Source organism: Oncorhynchus mykiss, chromosome 6 (genome assembly GCF_013265735.2).
Source record: "Oncorhynchus mykiss isolate Arlee chromosome 6, USDA_OmykA_1.1, whole genome shotgun sequence".
In the NCBI taxonomy this organism is placed as follows: Eukaryota; Metazoa; Chordata; class Actinopteri; order Salmoniformes; family Salmonidae; genus Oncorhynchus; species Oncorhynchus mykiss.
This window is the reverse complement of record NC_048570.1, coordinates 94,992,677-95,007,540: the sequence shown is the minus strand read 5'-3', so window position 1 is coordinate 95,007,540 and position 14,864 is coordinate 94,992,677. Positions and strand designations below refer to the sequence as shown.

Here is a 14,864-nt window from a genome sequence, read left to right as displayed (position 1 = left end):
GAAGGTGATTGTGAAGTTACAGACCCTCTGAAGGTGTTTGTGAAGTTAGACCCTCTGAATGTGATTGTGAAGTTAGACCCTCTGAAGGTGTTTGTGAAGTTAGACCCTCTGAGGTGATTGTGAAGTTAGACCCTCTGAGGTGATTGTGAAGTTAGACCCTCTGAAGGTGTTTGTGAAGTTACAGACTCTGAAGGCGATTGTGAAGTTACAGACTCTGAAGGTGATTGTGAAGTTAGACCCTCTGAATGTGATTGTGAAGTTACAGACTCTGAAGGTGATTGTGAAGTTACAGACTCTGAAGGTGATTGTGAAGTTAGACCCTCTGAAGGTGATTGTGAAGTTAGAGACTCTGAAGGTGATTGTGAAGTTACAGACTCTGAAGGTGATTGTGAAGTTACAGACTCTGAAGGTGATTGTGAAGTTAGACCCTCTGAAGGTGATTGTGAAGTTACAGACCCTCTGAAGGTGTTTGTGAAGTTAGACCCTCTGAAGGTGATTGTGAAGTTAGACCCTCTGAAGGTGTTTGTGAAGTAGACCCTCTGAAGGTGATTGTGAAGTTACAGACTCTGAAGGTGATTGTAAAGTTAGACCCTCTGAAGGTGTTTGTGAAGTTACAGACCCTCTGAAGGTGTTTGTGAAGTTAGACCCTCTGAAGGTGTGTGTGAAGTTAGACCCTCTGAATGTGATTGTGAAGTTACAGACTCTGAAGGTGATTGTGAAGTTAGGCCCTCTGAAGGTGATTGTGAAGTTAGACCCTCTGAGGTGATTGTAAAGTTAGACCCTCTGAAGGTGATTGTGAAGTTAGACCCTCTGAAGGTGTTTGTGAAGTTAGACCCTCTGAAGGTGTTTGTGAAGTTACAGACTCTGAAGGTGATTGTGAAGTTAGACCCTCTGAAGGTGTTTGTGAAGTTAGACCCTCTGAATGTGATTGTGAAGTTAGACCCTCTGAAGGTTATTGTGACGTTACAGACTCTGAAGGTGATTGTGAAGTTACAGACTCTGAAGGTGAATGTAAAGTTAGACCCTCTGAAGGTGTTTGTGAAGATACAGACTCTGAATGTGATTGTGAAGTTAGACCCTCTGAAGGTGATTGTGAAGTTAGACCCTCTGAAGGTGATTGTGAAGTTAGACCCTCTGAGGTGATTGTGAAGTTAGACCCTCTGAGGTGATTGTGAAGTTAGACCCTCTGAATGTGATTGTGAAGTTAGACCCTCTGAAGGTGTTTGTGAAGTTACAGACTCTGAAGGTGATTGTGAAGTTACAGACTCTGAAGGTGATTGTGAAGTTAGACCCACTGAAGGTGATTGTGAAGTTACAGACTCTGAAGGTGATTGTGAAGTTAGACCCTCTGAGGTGATTGTGAAGTTAGACCCTCTGAAGGTGATTGTGAAGTTACAGACTCTGAAGGTGATTGTGAAGTTAGACCCTCTGAAGGTTATTGTGAAGTTAGACCCTCTGAAGGTGATTGTGAAGTTAGACCCTCTGAAGGTGATTGTGAAGTTAGACCCTCTGAGGTGATTGTGAAGTTAGACCCTCTGAAGGTGATTGTGAAGTTACAGACTCTGAAGGTGATTGTGAAGTTAGACCCTCTGAAGGTTATTGTGAAGTTAGACCCTCTGAAGGTGATTGTGAAGTTAGACCCTCTGAAGGTGATTGTGAAGTTACAGACTCTGAAGGTGATTGTGAAGTTAGGCCCTCTGAAGGTGTTTGTGAAGTTACAGACTCTGTAGGTGTTTGTGAAGTTAGACCCTCTGAGGTGATTGTGAAGTTAGACCCTCTGAAGGTGATTGTGAAGTTAGACCCTCTGAGGTGATTGTGAAGTTAGACCCTCTGAGGTGATTGTGAAGTTAGACCCTCTGAAGGTGATTGTGAAGTTACAGACTCTGAAGGTGATTGTGAAGTTACAGACTCTGAATGTGATTGTGAAGTTAGACCCTCTGAAGGTGTTTGTGAAGTTAGACCCTCTGAGGTGATTGTGAAGTTAGACCCTCTGAGGTGATTGTGAAGTTAGACCCTCTGAATGTGATTGTGAAGTTAGACCCTTTGAAGGTGTTTGTGAAGTTACAGACTCTGAAGGCGATTGTGAAGTTACAGACTCTGAAGGTGATTGTGAAGTTAGACCCTCTGAATGTGATTGTGAAGTTACAGACTCTGAAGGTGATTGTGAAGTTACAGACTCTGAAGGTGATTGTGAAGTTAGACCCTCTGAAGGTGATTGTGAAGTTAGAGACTCTGAAGGTGATTGTGAAGTTACAGACTCTGAAGGTGATTGTGAAGTTACAGACTCTGAAGGTGATTGTGAAGTTAGACCCTCTGAAGGTGATTGTGAAGTTACAGACCCTCTGAAGGTGTTTGTGAAGTTAGACCCTCTGAAGGTGATTGTGAAGTTAGACCCTCTGAAGGTGTTTGTGAAGTTAGACCCTCTGAAGGTGATTGTGAAGTTACAGACTCTGAAGGTGATTGTAAAGTTAGACCCTCTGAAGGTGTTTGTGAAGTTACAGACCCTCTGAAGGTGTTTGTGAAGTTAGACCCTCTGAAGGTGTGTGTGAAGTTAGACCCTCTGAAGGTGATTGTGAAGTTACAGACTCTGAAGGTGATTGTGAAGTTAGGCCCTCTGAAGGTGATTGTGAAGTTAGACCCTCTGAGGTGATTGTAAAGTTAGACCCTCTGAATGTGATTGTGAAGTTAGACCCTCTGAAGGTGTTTGTGAAGTTAGACCCTCTGAAGGTGTTTGTGAAGTTACAGACTCTGAAGGTGTTTGTGAAGTTAGACCCTCTGAAGGTTATTGTGAAGTTAGACCCTCTGAAGGTGATTGTGAAGTTAGACCCTCTGAAGGTGATTGTGACGTTACAGACTCTGAAGGTGATTGTGAAGTTAGACCCTCTGAAGGTGTTGGTGAAGTTACAGACTCTGAAGGTGATTGTGAAGTTAGACCCTCTGAAGGTGATTGTGAAGTTACAGACTCTGAAGGTGATTGTGAAGTTACAGACTCTGAAGGTGATTGTGAAGTTACAGACTCTGAAGGTGATTGTGCAGTTACAGACTCTGAAGGTGATTGTGAAGTTAGACCCTCTGAAGGTGATTGTGAAGTTAGACCCTCTGAAGGTGATTGTGAAGTTAGACCCTCTGAAGGTGATTGTGAAGTTAGACCCTCTGAAGGTGTTTGTGAAGTTAGACCCTCTGAAGGTGTTTGTGAAGTTAGACCCTCTGAAGGTGATTGTGAAGTTAGACCCTCTGAAGGTGATTGTGAAGTTAGACCCTCTGAAGGTGTTTGTGAAGTTAGACCCTCTGAAGGTGTTTGTGAAGTTAGACCCTCTGAAGGTGTTTGTGAAGTTAGACCCTCTGAAGGTGATTGTGAAGTTAGACCCTCTGAAGGTGATTGTGAAGTTAGACCCTCTGAAGGTGTTTGTGAAGTTAGACCCTCTGAAGGTGTTTGTGAAGTTAGACCCTCTGAAGGTGTTTGTGAAGTTACAGACTCTGAAGGTGATTGTGAAGTTAGACCCTCTGAAGGTGTTTGTGAAGTTACAGACTCTGAATGTGTTTGTGAAGTTAGACCCTCTGAAGGTGATTGTGAAGTTACAGACTCTGAAGGTGTTTGTGAAGTTAGAGCCTCTGTCTTTTTTGCTATTTACTTTTCTATCTAAAAGACAGTCTTAAGATTTTAAAAATAAGTTTCTAGTGGAGTTAAATTCACTACAATGATGCAATGGAGCCTTGCCTCTGTTGCAACTGAGGTCTTTTAAGGTCCTTCTCCCTTGGAGCAGCTGGGTTCTCTGGCAGCAGCTCATTTGACAATATATAAATAACTCTGTCCATTTACTTTGTCAAGTAAGCTTCCAGTGTATTCCACTGCAAGACAAAATATAACGTGTTTATGGCCCTGGTCAATCAGACAAAACAGGAAGGTGTATGGCCCTGGTCAACCAGACAAAACAGGAAGGTGTAGGGCCCTGGTCAACCAGACAAAACAGGAAGGTGTAGGGGCCCTGGTCAACCAGACAAAACAGGAAGGTGTATGGCCCTGGTCAACCAGACAAAACAGGAAGGTGTAGGGCCCTGGTCAATCAGACAAAACAGGAAGTTATATGGCCCTGGTCAATCAGACAAAACAGGAAGTTATAGGGCCCTGGTCAATCAGACAAAACAGGAAGTTTTAGGACCCTGGTCAATCAGGCAAAACAGGAAGTTTTAGGGCCCTGGTCAATCAGACAAAACTGGAAGTTATATGGCCCTGGTCAATCAGACAAAACAGGAAGTTATAGGGCCCTGGTCAATCAGACAAAACAGGAAGTTTTAGGGCCCTGGTCAATCAGGCAAAACAGGAAGTTTTAGGGCCCTGGTCAATCAGACAAAACTGGAAGTTATATGGCCCTGGTCAATCAGACAAAACAGGAAGTTATAGGGCCCTGGTCAATCAGGCAAAACAGGAAGTTTTAGGGCCCTGGTCAATCAGACAAAACTGGAAGTTATATGGCCCTGGTCAATCAGACAAAACAGGAAGTTATAGGGCCCTGGTCAATCAGACAAAACAGGAAGTTTTAGGGCCCTGGTCAATCAGGCAAAACAGGAAGTTTTAGGGCCCTGGTCAATCAGACAAAACTGGAAGTTATATGGCCCTGGTCAATCAGACAAAACAGGAAGTTATAGGGCCCTGGTCAATCAGACAAAACAGGAAGTTATATGGCCCTGGTCAATCAGAACGTTATAGGGCCCTGGTCAATCAAGTCAGCTAACTGTGCTGCAGGGAACATTGAAAAATATAATTCATCTTGAATACAAGAATGAATGTTGGGATTCGTGTTCTCAACTAAACATTGTTCCCAGCACTAATCACAAAGAGCCTTATTTTTATTAGAGATGAAGTATCCATGGTTTATTATCTATAAAACTTGAACACGTATCACTACAGGCTGTAGTGTTCAATCTTCATTCATTGCTAAATGAACTCAGCAAAAAAAAGAAACATCCTCTCATTGTCAACTGCGTTTATTTTCAGCAAACTTAACATGTGTAAATATTTGTATGAACATAACAAGATTCAACAACTGAGACTAAACAAGTTCCACAGACATGTGACCATGGACTGCACCAGATTTGCCCGTTCTTGCTGTGAGATGTTACCCCACTCTTCCACCAAGGCTCCTGCAAGTTCCCGGACATTTCTGGGGGGGAATGGCCCTAGCCCTCACCTTCCGATCCAACAGGTCCCAGACGTGTTCAATGGGATTGAGATCCGGGCTCTTCGCTGGCCATGGCAGAACACTGACATTCCGGTCTTGCATTAAATCACGCACAGAACGAGCAGCATGGCTGGTGGCATTGTCATGCTGGAGGGTCATGTCAGGATGAGCCTGCAGGAAGGGTACCACATGAGGGAGGAGGATGTCTTCCCTGTAACGCACAGCGTTGAGATTGCCTGCAATGACAACAACCTCAGTCCGATGATGCTGTGACCCACCGCCCCAGACCATGACAGATCCTCCACCTCCAAATCGATCCCGCTCCAGAGTACAGGCCTCGGTGTAACGCTCATTCCTTCAACGATAAACGCGAATCCGACCATCACCCCTGGTGAGACAAACCGCGACTCGTCAGTGAAGAGCACTTTTTGCCAGTCCTGTCTGGTCCAGCGACGGTGGATTTGTGCCCATAGCCGACGTTAATGCCGGTGTTGTCTGGTGAGGACCTGCCTTACAACAGGCCTACAAGCCCTCAGTCCAGCCTCTCTCAGCCTATTGCGGACAGTCTGAGCACTGATGGAGGGATTTGTGCGTTACTGGTGGAACTCGGCAGTTGTTGCTGCCATCCTGCACCTGTCCCGCAGGTGTGATGTTTGGATGTACCGATCCTGTGCAGGTGTTGTTACACGTGGTCTGCCACTGCAAGGACGATCAGCTGTCCGTCCTGTCTCCCTGTAGAGCTGTGTTAGGCGTCTCACAGTACGGACATTGCAATTTATTGCCCTGGCCACATCTGCAGTCCTCATGCCTCCTTGCAGCATGCCTAAGACACATTCACGCAGATGAGCAGGGACCCTGGGCATCTTTCTTTTAGTGTTTTTCACAGTCAGTAGAAAGGCCTCTTTAGTGTCCTAAGTTTTCAGAACTGTGATCTTAATTGCCTACCGTCTGTAAGTCGTTAGTGTCTTGATGACCTTTCCACAGGTCTATTAATTATTTATGGTTCATTGAACAAGGATGGGAAACAGTGTTTAAACCCTTTGCAAGGAAGATCTGTGAACTTAATTTGGATTTTTACGAATTATCTTTGAAAGACAGGGTCCTGAAAACGGGGGACATTTCTTTTTTTTTTGCTGAGTTTATATTTCTTCAAAAGCGTAGCATTTATAATCCAGATTTACTGTTGCTATCTAATGTTCGTAACCTTTCTCCCTCAGTTTAATCCTGTCTCTGGAAGCCAAACTGAACCTGCTGCATAACTACATGAACGTAACATGGATCAGGATACCAACTGAGACCAGGGTACCTCTCCTCTTTCTCTTCCACATTGATTGGCTAATGCCAGCAAATAATTGTTGTGAATAGATTTGATAGGTTGTTCTGCATCCGTGTTGTACCGCCAGCTCCCCAGCACCTTACTGTCTATGTACAAGGAATAAAGCAAACTACGTTTTGATGTCATAGTCTTGAAATGGAGTAGATTATACAGATTAACATAATTTACTGATGGTGCTTCCTCTCCATCCCTTCTCACCCCTCCCTCCCTCTCTCTCTCTCCAGGCTCCCCTGGCCCAGCCGGAGTCTCCCACGGCGTCCCACGGGGGCGACGACGTCCAGTCTCTAGCCGACTCCATGGACTCCGACCGCGACTCCGTCTGCAGCAACTCCAACGTCAACAACGGCAAGGTCTCCGCGAAGGACAAGGATCCCAAGGAGAAGACGGAGAGGCAGCAACAGGGTAAAGACAAGGACAAGACCAGGACGGACTCTGTGGCCAACAAGCTAGGCAGCTTCAGTAAAACCCTGGGTATCAAGCTGAAGAAGAACATGGGAGGTCTGGGAGGGCTGGTCCACGGAAAGATCAACCGCTCCAACTCTGGAGGCAACGGCCGGAACAACGGAGGAGGAGGGGGGGGCGGCAACGGAGGAGGGGGGGGCGGCAACGGAGGAGGGACAGAGAATAACGTAGACAAGAAGAAGGAGAAAAAGGAAGGAAAAGCCCGGAAGGATGGAGGAGGAGGAGAGAAGGAGGGCCAGTCTGCGAGTACGTCGTTCTCCTCGGACAAGACCACCAGCCCGTCTCCCACCGAGCGTCCCCCAGGCGTGCCCTCTCCTCCTGGGGAACGGGACAGGGACAGGGGGGGTCTCCTGGCCAGGCTGGTGGGGGATAAGGCCCTGTCGGAGCACTGGAAGTACAGCACAGACGTCAAGCTGAGCCTCAACATACTGAGAGCCGCCATGCAGGGCGAGAGGAAGTTCATCTTCGCCGGCCTTCTCCTCACCTCCCATCGCCACCAGTTCCACGAGGAGATGATCTCCTTCTACCTGACCTCCGCTCAGGAGCGCTTCTCTGCCGAGCAGGAGACCAGGAGGAAGGAAGGAGAGAAGAAACCTGCAGCAAACTCTACGACCACGACTACTACGACCAACGGGCCCTCCAACGCCCTGAAGAAACCAGAGCAGGAGAGCGCCCCTCACCGGGAGAGAGAGAGGGAGAAGGAAAGAGAGAGAGAAAAGGAGAGGGAGAGAGAGAGGGAGAGAGAGAGAGAAAGGGAGAGAGAGAGGGAGAGAGAGAGGGAGAGAGAGAGAGAAAGGGAGAGAGAGAGGGAGCGAGACACCCGCACCCCTCCTCCTCCTCCCTCCTGCCCTCCTCCTCCTCCTACTCCCCTTCCCCAGGACTTCATCTCTTCCCCAGCCAGACACCACCAAAGCCATACCCCTCACACCCCCCCACAGATTGCCCTGAAGATGCAGGGCCGCCACAGCCCCTCCCCCAACTCCTCCCCCAGCAACGGTGCTACCAGGAGACCGGGGTCCGTCCCCCCTGTCCCCAGGCCCGTCCCAGCTACAGTCCCAGTGTCAGCCCACTACAGCCATACCCCTCCCATCCAGAGGTCCAGTATCATCCACCTGAGAGACGTCAACCTCCAGGCCCTCCAGGCACCCAGCTTCCAGCCGGACGACCCCCAGCCCAGCTACAAGCCTCCTCTGGTGGGCACCCTGAAGACCTGTGCCACTTACCCCCAGCAGAACCGCTCTCTGTCCTCCCAGAGCTACTCTCCAGCCCGCCTGTCTGGGGTCCGTTTGGGCACCGGGGTCAACCACACCCACCCGGGGGTCCCAGGCACCACGGAGCCCTACAACATGCCTGGGGAGCACAAGTCCCATACCTATACCAACGGCTTCAACGCTAGCCACATACAGGACTGTCTGGAGTTCGCCGACGCCGACTTGCCTCAGACCTGGGGGAGCAGTAGGGTCACCAGGACCGGTTCGGGGTCCGACAAGGTCAAAGGTCAGATTGGTAGCGCCGGGGGGGGTTGCCTGGTGTACTGCCTGCAGCAGAGGAGATGCAAGAGGGAGAAGTGCTCCTTCTACGGGCGGCCGGAGACAGATAACTACTGTTCCTACTGCTTCAAGGAGGATCTGAAACACAAGGAGAGGGAGGCCAAGGCCCTCAGTAGGCCTGGGTAGCCCCTGGTACCGCGCCAGCCAGAGGTGCTGCTACTCTATAGCCTGGTGTACTATCTATCGCACGACAGGTACAGCAAACCCCAGCTGCTGACAACGCAACACAACAGACAGACAGACAGAACTGTGTCCATAGAGAAGGCGATAGAACAGGTTCTACTCAATAGACTGTCTGTGGACGTTGGGACATCCAGACAGACAGACAGACAGACAGACAGACAGACAGACAGACAGACAGACAGACAGACAGACAGACAGACAGACAAACAGACAGACAGACAGACACGCTCAGAGCCAGTTGATCGCCTGCTCTGTTTAAAACATTTGATTCCTGTCACTTCTCCTGTCTCAGTGTACAGTACAGTAGGCTACTGTAAAGGACACAGCTACTTGATGACGAGCGGGGTAGATCTCTGTCCACTTAACATCTTTGGCCAGCAGGAATTTAGAACTTTTGTTCGTTAAAAAAAATTGGGTTCAACTTCAATTTTTGGTTCGTTTTATGGAGAAATGTCTTGTGTTTTTTGCCCACAACTTGAAAGGCAAACTAAGATATCATTTCAGACAAATACAGTACACATAAAAATAGCAATTAAATGTTGTTGTGCAGTGGTTCAACACGTAAACTTAAATCTAACATCTAACTAAAACCGGACTGTTTTGATCTTAATTAAAATCTTCAACCAACTTTTAAAAAACAAACTTCTCAAAGCAATACGTTAGTAACTTCAACGTTGTTAATTTTGTTGTTTTTTAATCAATAATTGTCCTAATGGCAACTCACTGTGAACCCTTTCTGTTGTCTAGGCACTCATGTTGGCTTCAGTAGAGAGTTGAAATCCTCTGCTGCAGCTGAAAGACAATAGACAACAACAGGCCGGATATTCAGTCAACTGTAAACAAACCCACACTAAGGAAAATAGCCGTTCCGTGTGGTGAAATTGCACTTTGTAAGTTAAATTTGCCGTGCGCCCTCACATTGATTACCCCGGGTATAAACGAAACAACAACAAAATCAAATTGGTTTTAATGAATCGTGCTCCTTGTCACAGCGAGGGCCAGGGATACTGTTTCAGTGCTAGTTTGATTGGTCTGCCTCAAACAAAAATGTTTTATTTAATGTTTTCCTCTGCATTCTACACGTCTTCGATAAACCCGAATGTGTTTTCATCAGCAGTTGATTATCTTGGTTGTTATTTTACAGGTGCTGTGTGGTGTTGCTACCATTAGGTTTTCCCACATTTGAATGTCTTAACTGTCATTACAACGACAAAAGAACATGAAATCTCCTGGCCAAAGATGTTAAATATATAGAGAGAGAGAGAGAACGGCTCTTCGAAACACTCCTGAATTATAATGCAGTTTGGGATCCTTTTTATGTACCTGATTCATGGACTCTCACCATTTAAAAATGTAAAAATATGATTTTTGTATATTCATTTGAGAGTTTTACACAACTTAAATTATTAATTTGCACATTAGATACCAATGTACAGTACATAGCAAAAATGAGGAACAAAATAAGATTAGTATATTGTGTAAAAAACACAAAAAAAATATCAGTTTGTGTGTTTTTTGTGTATAAGAGAATGTGATGACGGGGAATTTACAAGCCAAGGCTTTACAAGTGTTATAGAGAAAAATATTTTTATATGATTTTCACAAAATGCCATGAAGCAATATTTCACTTTTCTTTCTTCTTATGGAAACCGTTTGTCACTTTGGTAAGTTACTTTAAGTACACGGACATTAGGTGGCGGCGGTGGTGGGGGGGGGAGGGGCCGAACGCCAAGCGTCGGTTGGTCGAGGGTTGGACCGACATCATATCAAGGGAAAATGACCTGTCGTATTGTCATGATTGTCTCAATCGATCTGACATTGAAGGGCTGGTTGGTTTTAAAACGGGTTGATAGATCGTCGATATATATATATATATATATATATATACACACACAACATCCTTCAGGCATCACCACATTTACGAGACTCTACGGGCATATGTTACACCCTATCCTGGTTGGTCCACTGGGCTGCGTATTGCCGATAAAACTGTAACACGTAGTTAACCAGACGTTTTAAATGTGAAGAGGGGATATTTCCTACTTCCTGGTTCATCACGAGTCATCGGAAGTCACAGCACGTGATGACGGTGATAACGAATTGTTGTTGTTGTTGTTTTGTTTTTATTCATATGTAAAAGCACAACATATATTAATTAATACTATGTTGTACTTCCACAGTGGGTATCTGTCTGTCCCTACCATGGCATTATGTTGTCCTATAGTTTAAGGGTTAAAAGACATACTGTTGAGATTCAGGTTGCCTGTATTACATAATGTGTCCCAGAGGAGGAGTACTCATCTAGGATCAGGTCCCCCCCCCCCACAGTCCATTCATTATAGTCTTAACAAAGTTGATCCGAGAACAGCACTCCTACTCTGGGAGTCTTAATGAATACGGTCTCTTCACCCAAACAGAACCCATTCATTCAGAGTCCTATGGAATAAACAGTAACGGTTAGAACCCATCCATCCAGAGTCCTATGGAATAAACAGTTATGAACAGTAACGGTTAGAACCCATCCATCCAGAGTCCTATGGAATAAACTGTTATGAACAGTAACGGTTAGAACCCATCCATTCAGAGTCCTATGGAGTGAACAGTAATGGTTAGAACCCATCCATCCAGAGTCCTATGGAATAAACAGTTATGAACAGTAACGGTTAGAACCCATCCATCCAGAGTCCTATGGAATAAACAGTTATGAACAGTAACGGTTAGAACCCATCCATCCAGAGTCCTATGGAATAAACAGTTATGAACAGTAACGGTTAGAACCCATCCATCCAGAGTCCTATGGAATAAACAGTTATGAACAGTAACGGTTAGAACCCATCCATCCAGAGTCCTATGGAATAAACAGTTATGAACAGTAACGGTTAGAACCCATCCATCCAGAGTCCTATGGAATAAACAGTTATGAACAGTTAACGGTTAGAACCCATCCATCCAGAGTCCTATGGAGTGAACAGTAACGGTTAGAACCCATCCATCCAGAGTCCTATGGAATAAACTGTTATGAACAGTAATGGTTAGAACCCATCCATCCAGAGTCCTATGGAATAAACTGTTATGAACAGTAATGGTTAGAACCCATCCATCCAGGGGCTTGAATTTATAGATCTGTCTATAGCAAGATGGCAGGGTGTGTGTGTGTGTGAGCGCACTTGCGCGTGTCCCTGTGTGTGTGTGTGTGAGTCTAATCTGAAATACCTCAGTTGTCCTATCCGGGGGTTTGGCATCGACTTTCACATATTTGATTTGCAATAATAATAAATTGTCCTTGTGTTCTGTTGTTGGTTATAGATCAGGGGTTCCCAAACGTCCCCCCCCCCCCTATGGGCACAAGCACTGTTTATGACACAAACTGTTTGACACCCCGCTTGTTGGTAGAGAGAATTTAGCAGGTTTAAAAGCTTCTCTCCTGCAATTCTACACATTGTGTCACGGGGTGCAAGGAAAATGTTGTCGTTTTTAATGCTCATTTTCTTGCAATTATTTACAAATTTGATCACGTCTAATGTGTATCCATGTGATATTGGAGTGACTCAAAAACTACAACAATATTTATGGGCTAAAAAAAGTAAGTAAAAAGACTGCCATGGGCTGATTGATCTGGACCTTCCTGACTAGTTATAAATATCTCTCTAAATGTGAACAATGACTAACATGACAAGAGGAGCTGATTATGTCATACCCCCATTTAGAAATGTCACCTTGTACATTCTACTATTATGACTTTCAGGAGGAGTAAGTTTAAAGCTGGACTGAGTTCCTTAAAAAAAAATATATATATATATATTTATACGTATATATATATTTTTTTTATGGAGAGGGGAGGACCACGTGCTGCCGCTGCGGGGGGGGCGGGCGGGTGGGGGGGGGCGCCCCGCCTCACAGTTTGGGAACCGCTGGTATAGACGACCACCTATTGTTTCAATCAATCAGCTGTGTTTCAGTACAATGTCTATATGGGGTACATGTCAATGAAGCCAAATGGTACTTATGTCAGTGTCCTAGTTTGCCCTACATTGCAATAACAACGATAGAGACCTTTGAAAATTGGACCATCCAAACCTTTATTCAAAGAAAGCACTGTTGTGATATTTAAAAAAGGCAAGAAACAATGCTTAACCTACTGTACCAGTGAGTGGATGAGTTGTTGTGCAGCACCAATACCTACCAATGAGTGGATGAGTTGTTGTGCAGCACCAATACCTACCAATGAGTGGATGAGGTGTTGTGCAGCACCAATACCTACCAATGAGTGGATGAGGTGTTGTGCAGCACCAATACCTACCACTGAGTGGATGAGGTGATGTGCAGCACCAATACCTACCACTGAGTGGATGAGGTGTCGTGCAGCACCAATACCTACCACTGAGTGGATGAGGTGTTGTGCAGCACCAATACCTACCACTGAGTGGATGAGGTGTTGTGCAGCACCAATACCTACCAGTGAGTGGATGAGGTGATGTGCAGCACCAATACCTACCACTGAGTGGATGAGGTGTTGTGCAGCACCAATACCTACCAGTGAGTGGATGAGGTGTTGTGCAGCACCAATACCTACCAGTGAGTGGATGAGGTGTCGTGCAGCACCAATACCTACCACTGAGTGGATGAGGTGTCGTGCAGCACCAATACCTACCACTGAGTGGATGAGGTGATGTGCATCACCAATACCTACCAGTGAGTGGATGAGGTGATGTGCAGCACCAATACCTACCAGTGAGTGGATGAGGTGTTGTGCAGCACCAATACCTACCACTGAGTGGATGAGGTGATGTGCAGCACCAATACCTACCACTGAGTGGATGAGGTGTCGTGCAGCACCAATACCTACCACTGAGTGGATGAGGTTATGTGCAGCACCAATACCTACCACTGAGTGGATGAGGTGTCGTGCAGCACCAATACCTACCACTGAGTGGATGAGGTGTCGTGCAGCACCAATACCTACCACTGAGTGGATGAGGTGTCGTGCAGCACCAATACCTACCACTGAGTGGATGAGGTTATGTGCAGAGTTAGTTTTTTTTGTCTTACCTTGTGAGAGGTAGTGTGTGGTTCATATAGCCCATGCAGTGGGATGTGTTCATCATATCTTAAACAATTATAATAACAATCATTTATACCCGTCTCACGTTTCTGTCTCTTGTTTGTTGTTTTTCACTTTTGGGAAATGTTTGAATACTGTAAAATGTTTCTGCGTGGGAGAATATCACCAGTACCAACTAGAGCAGCAATATTCCAGATAATGTCTTTTCCACCATTAACCAGGTTTTACAGAAATTCTGGTTGGGGGGGGATTACCGGTTTCCCTGCTTATTCCCTCCTGATTCCAGGAATATTCCTACCAGGACTTCTGGGAACTTTGGGAATGTTACTGGAATTTATCAACCTTACTGTAGTACAACCCCAGTCCCTCTCTCTCCCTCAGGCCCACCCTACCCTAGTACTACCCTAGTACCACCCTTGTACAACCCACACCAGTACCGCCCTTGTACCAGCTTAGTACCACCCTAGTACCACCTTAGTACCACCCTAGTACCGCCCTAGTACCACCCTTGTACCACCTTAGTACCGCCCTAGGACCACCCTAGTACCACCCCACACCAGTACCGCCCTAGTACCAGCTTAGTACCACCCTAGTACCACCTTAGTACCACCTTAGTACCACCCTAGTACCGCCCTAGTACCACCCTAGTACCACCCTAGTACCACCTTAGTACCGCCCTAGGACCACCCTAGTACCACCCCACACCAGTACCGCCCTAGTACCAGCTTAGTACCACCCTAGTACCAGCTTAGTACCACCCTAGTACCACCCTAGTACCACCCTAGTATCACCCTAGGACCACCCTAGTACCGGCTTAGTACCAGCCTAGTACCACCCTAGTACCACCCTAGGACCACCCTAGTACCACCCTAGGACCACCCTAGTACCAGCTTAGTACCACCCTAGTACCACCCTAGTACCACCCTAGGACCACCCTAGTACCAGCTTAGTACCACCCTAGTACCACCCTAGGACCACCCTAGGACCACCCTAGTACCAGCTTAGTACCACCCTAGGACCACCCTAGTACCAGCTTAGTACCACCCTAGTACCACCCTAGTACCACCCTAGGACCACCCTAGTACCAGCTT

General features: G+C 46.2%; 1 protein-coding gene and 1 long non-coding RNA gene across 2 annotated transcripts in view; both read left to right on the top strand.

The window, feature by feature from the left end:
• The window catches only part of LOC110517419 (OTU domain-containing protein 7A), a 173,979-nt gene extending 165,093 nt beyond the window's left edge, over window positions 1-8,886 (top strand). The window contains exons 12-13 of the mRNA XM_036981649.1: window positions 6,398-6,482; window positions 6,741-8,886. Of these exons, the coding sequence (XP_036837544.1) occupies window positions 6,398-6,482; window positions 6,741-8,654 (1,999 nt within the window). The 3' untranslated portion in view covers window positions 8,655-8,886. The remainder of the gene's footprint in view (window positions 1-6,397; window positions 6,483-6,740) is intronic.
• A 3,691-nt stretch (window positions 8,887-12,577) lies between these two features.
• LOC118964997 lies at window positions 12,578-13,854 on the top strand. The gene is made up of 2 exons (XR_005052356.1): window positions 12,578-13,689; window positions 13,729-13,854. It is a non-coding gene; the product is annotated as an uncharacterized LOC118964997 (long non-coding RNA).
• The last annotated feature ends 1,010 nt before the right edge of the window (window positions 13,855-14,864 follow it).